We start from the raw sequence: 5,145 nt of genomic DNA on the forward strand, positions 1-5,145 counted from the left end.
CTCAGTAGTTCTCTGCATTACAAGAAAAAAAATCCTAGAAATCTGTTCATTTCTTTTAGAAGTAGCATAGTATCAACAATCCACAGAAGGCCCAGGATTATAGCTGCTTGTGCTACATAAGGGTACCTAGGCAGCCACACCAGCCATACCAGCAGATCCTCACACAACAGAATGACAACCACTAACAATCCCCCAAAACTCATACCCACGTAGCCCATGGTGCTCTAGAAACTGCTGGAACCACCCGGTCCCCAGCTACAACCAGCCCATCACCACACCGCTGAGGCTCACACAGAGTACTTCTGTAAAGCCCAAAATTCACGCCCAGACTGACCATACACACGACGCAACTCCACCATCTCCCAATCCTCACCCTCTTAGATAATCAACCCCCATAGCTCCCGGCGATTGGTGGAAAGACAAGCATTCGAATTACGCAACCATCTCCTCTGGCATGGCCACGCAGCACGCCATTGGCTGGCCTAATCCACCAATAAGCATTGAACTGTTAGATTCAAATTGAAACGGGCGTAGAATTGAGCAGTTAGTTTGCGAGAAGAGCGAGTGCTGTTGCTGTCTCTGCTTGCTATGGCTAATAAGCAGATCTACTATTCTGACAAGTATTTTGATGAGCAGTATGAGTATCGGTGCGAGACCGGGAGGGGAGGAGAGGGCTGGGCTGGGCTGGCTGAAGGTCATAGAATGGGGCCTCTGTCGCCCCTTTGAGGGGAGGGGAAGATGTGATTTGGGCGGGTGCCTCTTTTTCGGACTGTGAGGTGACTTTAGGAGAGTAGCCCCGTCGGTGTTGGTGGTGAGTGCAGTTCTAGAGAGCGACGTTATTAGTTTCTCTCTGCGGAGCCAGGGTAGCTTAAAGCTCCTGGAGAGGAGCAGTATCTTGCCTCTTTGTCGCGGGCACTTGCGATGTGATAAAGGCTGTTGGCGGGGGGGGGGGGGGGGGGGAGGGAATCGGGCGATTCGATTGCTGGTTTTGGTCTGCCTTGTCTCCTTTCTGGAGTCGTCTTTAGTAAGCGGGCAATACCAGCTCCGGTCAGAGGGCATTGAAGAAAGCGGGGGGGGTGAAGCCCGCTAGGTCTCCCTGGCGCAGTGGCAGAGGTGTATGCTGCCGAGTGGAAGGTAGCGCTGCTGCATGGTAAGAGCTCGACCCTAGCTGCCGAGACCTGGGTAGCCTTCTATATGTTCTTTTAAAGCTATGCTGTAGCACTAGTCTGTTCTGGATTGTAACTGATGCTAGCAGGAGTGACTTCTAAGAGTGCCAAGTCAGTATTTTTCTATTCGCCTTAACTGCTGATATGATAGTTAATTGCCATGAATATATTTGTGTACCACAAGTACTGTGATTAGAGCATGCAGGGGACTGAATCTTCTGTTTTAGGCAGTAAGTTGAAGATTTCAGTGTACAGTTGTGTTAAAGCTGTAACATTTGGTAGGCAAAGTGAATTTAAAATTGCTTTTTTGAACTGATGCTTCATAATCTAATTATTATCCGTTAACACTGTAGGCTTCTTTCTAGGAGGTTTTTGGTATTCATAACTCAACTTGCTTATTGTCTTTCAGTATAGATCTATGCAAGTTTTCTAGTGTACACTAAGATAGGCATTGGTGTGTGTAATAATGAGTTTAATAATTAAACTTCTACAGACATGTGATGCTGCCAAGAGAACTTTCAAAGCAAGTACCAAAAACTCATCTAATGTCTGAAGAGGAATGGAGACGACTTGGTGTTCAGCAAAGTCTTGGCTGGGTTCACTACATGATCCATGAGCCAGGTAAGCACAGCTAAACAAAAGATGATGAACAAAGGAGTCTAAAAATACTACCTCTCTGGTGCTTGAAACTGAAGCTCAGTGTGTAATTACTTTCCTCTAGAATCCAATTGGAGTTTCCTGCTAAATGTTTAGACTCTTCTTTATCTGCCTGATATTTTTATCAACATAAGTGGCGTAGCAATCTTTATTCTAAACCTTCACCCCTCACTCAGAACTGGACGTGCAAAATGCTAGCTTCCTTCTAGGTATCTGCAGCCTCTTCATGGACAAAACACTAGATTTGAATATGTTCCTATCTCTGCCTATAAAAAGAGGTTTTGGTGAGATCTTGAGTTATGTTAGTATCTCAGTGACTGCCTCAAACTTGATGTAGCAGCACATATTTGTATAATGGAATTGACATACCTACCTCATACAAAAAACTAATAGATGCTCACCTAGATGAGGTCCTGTATCAATGCTATGGAAAAAAAAAAAAAACCCTATAGTATAGGTTGAGCTCTAGCTATACTGCCTGCTAAAAGCTACACTGAAGCCAGGGTCTTTTCAGTTACTGGGCTGTGAAGCTCTAAAACTTGAAGTATAAAATACTGAGAATGACCATTCTAAATACCTTTTCAGTCAGTCTTGTCAATGGTGATTTAACTGGTGATAGGTGAATTGCAGTTAGTCCCATGGAGTTCCAAGTTTCCGAAGAACCAGAAGAAGTAATTAGTCTAATCTTCCAGTGTTTGTCTTATCTGGACACCTTTGATACTTCGAATGTATTGCCTTGGGCTTTTTTTGAAGGTATTTATGATTAAGTCAATGTTAATGCAGTCAGCTTATGTTATTGATAACTAAAGTGGCTTTTGATGCTTGTCAGTATGTACCTGACCAGGACAGAATCACCACTTCATTAGAGTGATAAAACTCATCAAATAGCCCAGTGCAGAGACAGAACTGGTACCAGTTCTGCTGGTTTTGTGTTTTTTTGGGGGGGGTGGGTTTTTATTATTATTTCTTTAATTTTTTAATTTTTTATTTTTTTTTTTTTTTAGTATTTAAGCTTATGAAACTGCCAACTTCTGGTATCAAACTTTCAAAAGCATCTGTGACTATTCCATGGTTACTACAAAGTTGAACTGGAAATACTATATGTGGAGACCTTCCTGTGGACTTGATCTCTTAGTCTGCTTGTTATCTGACAGGAAGATTCAATTATTGTTCAAGCTCTTAAATCAAAGAAGTATCTGTAATCAGGACTTGAGTGACAGGCTGATGCTTTGTTCAATTTTATTTTCAGAGCCACATATTCTTCTCTTCAGAAGACCTCTTCCAAAGGATGAGCAAAAATGAACTGCCTTCTAGAAATCTCCTATGTCTTCTGGAGCTTTATGTGTATGAGTGTGTATATATATGTTGGCAGTATTCGGTGAATACCTGAAAGTGTATAAAACATATATCCATACCTGTGCATGAGCTGTATTATTTACAGCAACAAAGCTCAGTCAAATGCAATTCCAAGTAGGCTGCTATGATATTCAAGGATTAATGAAGTTATCTTTAATGTAATTGCCTATTTGACTTTTCATTTAATTTGTTTAAGTTTACATATTGCATGTTCTGACTAGATAATCACTTGTTACCTGTATTCAGTAACTTTCACATCTCTTCTAATACATAGTTTAGCATGTTCAAATCCAATGGCTCCATCTGTTCAGTAGTAGGCATAAAGGAATAAACTTTTAATGCTCTATAGAACCTGAGTGTCCTAATTAACCAGACAAAACTAATATTCTTGTCTAACATGTTAGAAGGGTGTTGTGGTTTAACCCCAGCCAGCAACTAAGCACCATGCAGCTGCTCACTCACTTCCCCACACCCCCCACCCAGTGGGATGGGGGAGAGAATTGGGGGGGGGGAAGTAAAACTCAGGGGTTGAGATAAGAACTGTTTAATAGAACAGAAAGGAAGAAACTAATAATGATAACAATAATAAAATGACAACATTAATAATAAAAGGATTGGAATATACAAGTGATGCACAATACAATTGCTCACCACTCCCCAACTGATGCCCAGTTAGTTCCCAAGTGGCCATTCTTCCCAGCCCCACTCCTCCCAGTTTATATACTAGGCATGATGTCACATGGTATGGAATACCCCTTTGGCCAGTTTGGGTCAGGTGCCCTGGCTGTGTCCTGTGCCAACTTCTTGTGCCCCTCCAGCCTTCTTGCTGGCTGGGCATGAGGAGCTGAAAAATCCTTGACTTAGTCTAAACATTACTTAGCAAGGACTGAAAACATCTGTGTGTTATCAACATTCTTTTCATACTGAACCCAAAACATAGCACTATACCAGCTCCTAGGAAGACAATTAACTCTATCCCAGCTGAAACCAGGACAAAGGTGTACCCACTTGAGGAAATAATTTAACTTGGCAAAGCTACTTTGTTTCTATGCAGGAATTGTTTTACCCTGCAGTCCTAAGTTTCTGACTCTTGTTTGAATTGCTCTTATGAAAATATAAAGTTACAAGTAAATCAAACAAGTTTTGCAACTGCCTCTGACTAGTTCCCAAATAGCAGCTAAGTAATCTGAAAAGAAAGGGGGCAGTGATATGTAATACTTGGACTAGCCTCTGAGAGCCTGAAACTATAGGACTTCAGAGTTGATGCTGGTTGTAATGTGATTACTTATCCTGCAGTGACTTAAGCTATCTCTATGGTGTAAACTTCTCCTAAGGTGTTCAGTATACTAAAAACTTAATTGAGCTTTTTAACACAAGTTATTTTAGTAGTACCAATTTATCTTTCTGCCCCAACCTTTTAGTTGGGTTTTAGCCTGTACTTTCTGTCTTGTTGTGTTTTTGTGGGGGTGGGTTTGGTTTTTTTTTTTGGTGGGTTGGTTTTTTTTTTTTTCCTCCTCCTGGGAAGCTAGCTTTTGCTCTTTCTGGGTGTGGACAACAGTGGTTTAAAAGTGTGGTCAAAGTAAACAGTGCTTTCCATCTAACAAACCTTGCTGGTAGCAGAACAGTACATATTCAGTTTCTTTAAGTATAAAAGCTCATAGCTAATACAGTAAAACTCTAATCAGTCCTTATTTACAAAGTTGTGTGTCAGCATAGGTGAGCAAGTATATGGACTCAATATAACAAACATGTTTGGGGTGATTATAGATTATTTTTTTTTATAGTGCCTCAGTATAACTTGTTTGAATACTGTCTACAATATCACTGATACTGTAAAGGTGATATGGTGCCAGAGAGAGGTAAGCGATGTCATGGAATAACTGGAATGCAGTTTTGATCATGTCAGAACAGAAAAGCAGTTCATTGCTATAGGAGAGAACGCAGCCAGTTACAGAGTTTATATACC

The 5,145-nt window shown here is 41.1% G+C and overlaps 1 protein-coding gene across 1 annotated transcript; it reads left to right on the forward strand.

Annotated features, from left to right (window-relative positions):
- The first annotated feature begins 515 nt into the window (after positions 1-515).
- On the forward strand, positions 516-3,309 carry LOC121232798 (cyclin-dependent kinases regulatory subunit 2). The gene is made up of 3 exons (XM_041121269.1): positions 516-647; positions 1,660-1,787; positions 3,073-3,309. Exons 1-3 carry the CDS (start codon positions 589-591, stop codon positions 3,123-3,125), a joined length of 240 nt encoding a protein of 79 aa, XP_040977203.1. The 5' UTR covers positions 516-588; the 3' UTR covers positions 3,126-3,309.
- Positions 3,310-5,145: the final 1,836 nt, after the last annotated feature.

Source organism: Aquila chrysaetos, chromosome W, assembly GCF_900496995.4.
Source record: "Aquila chrysaetos chrysaetos chromosome W, bAquChr1.4, whole genome shotgun sequence".
Taxonomy (NCBI): Eukaryota; Metazoa; Chordata; class Aves; order Accipitriformes; family Accipitridae; genus Aquila; species Aquila chrysaetos.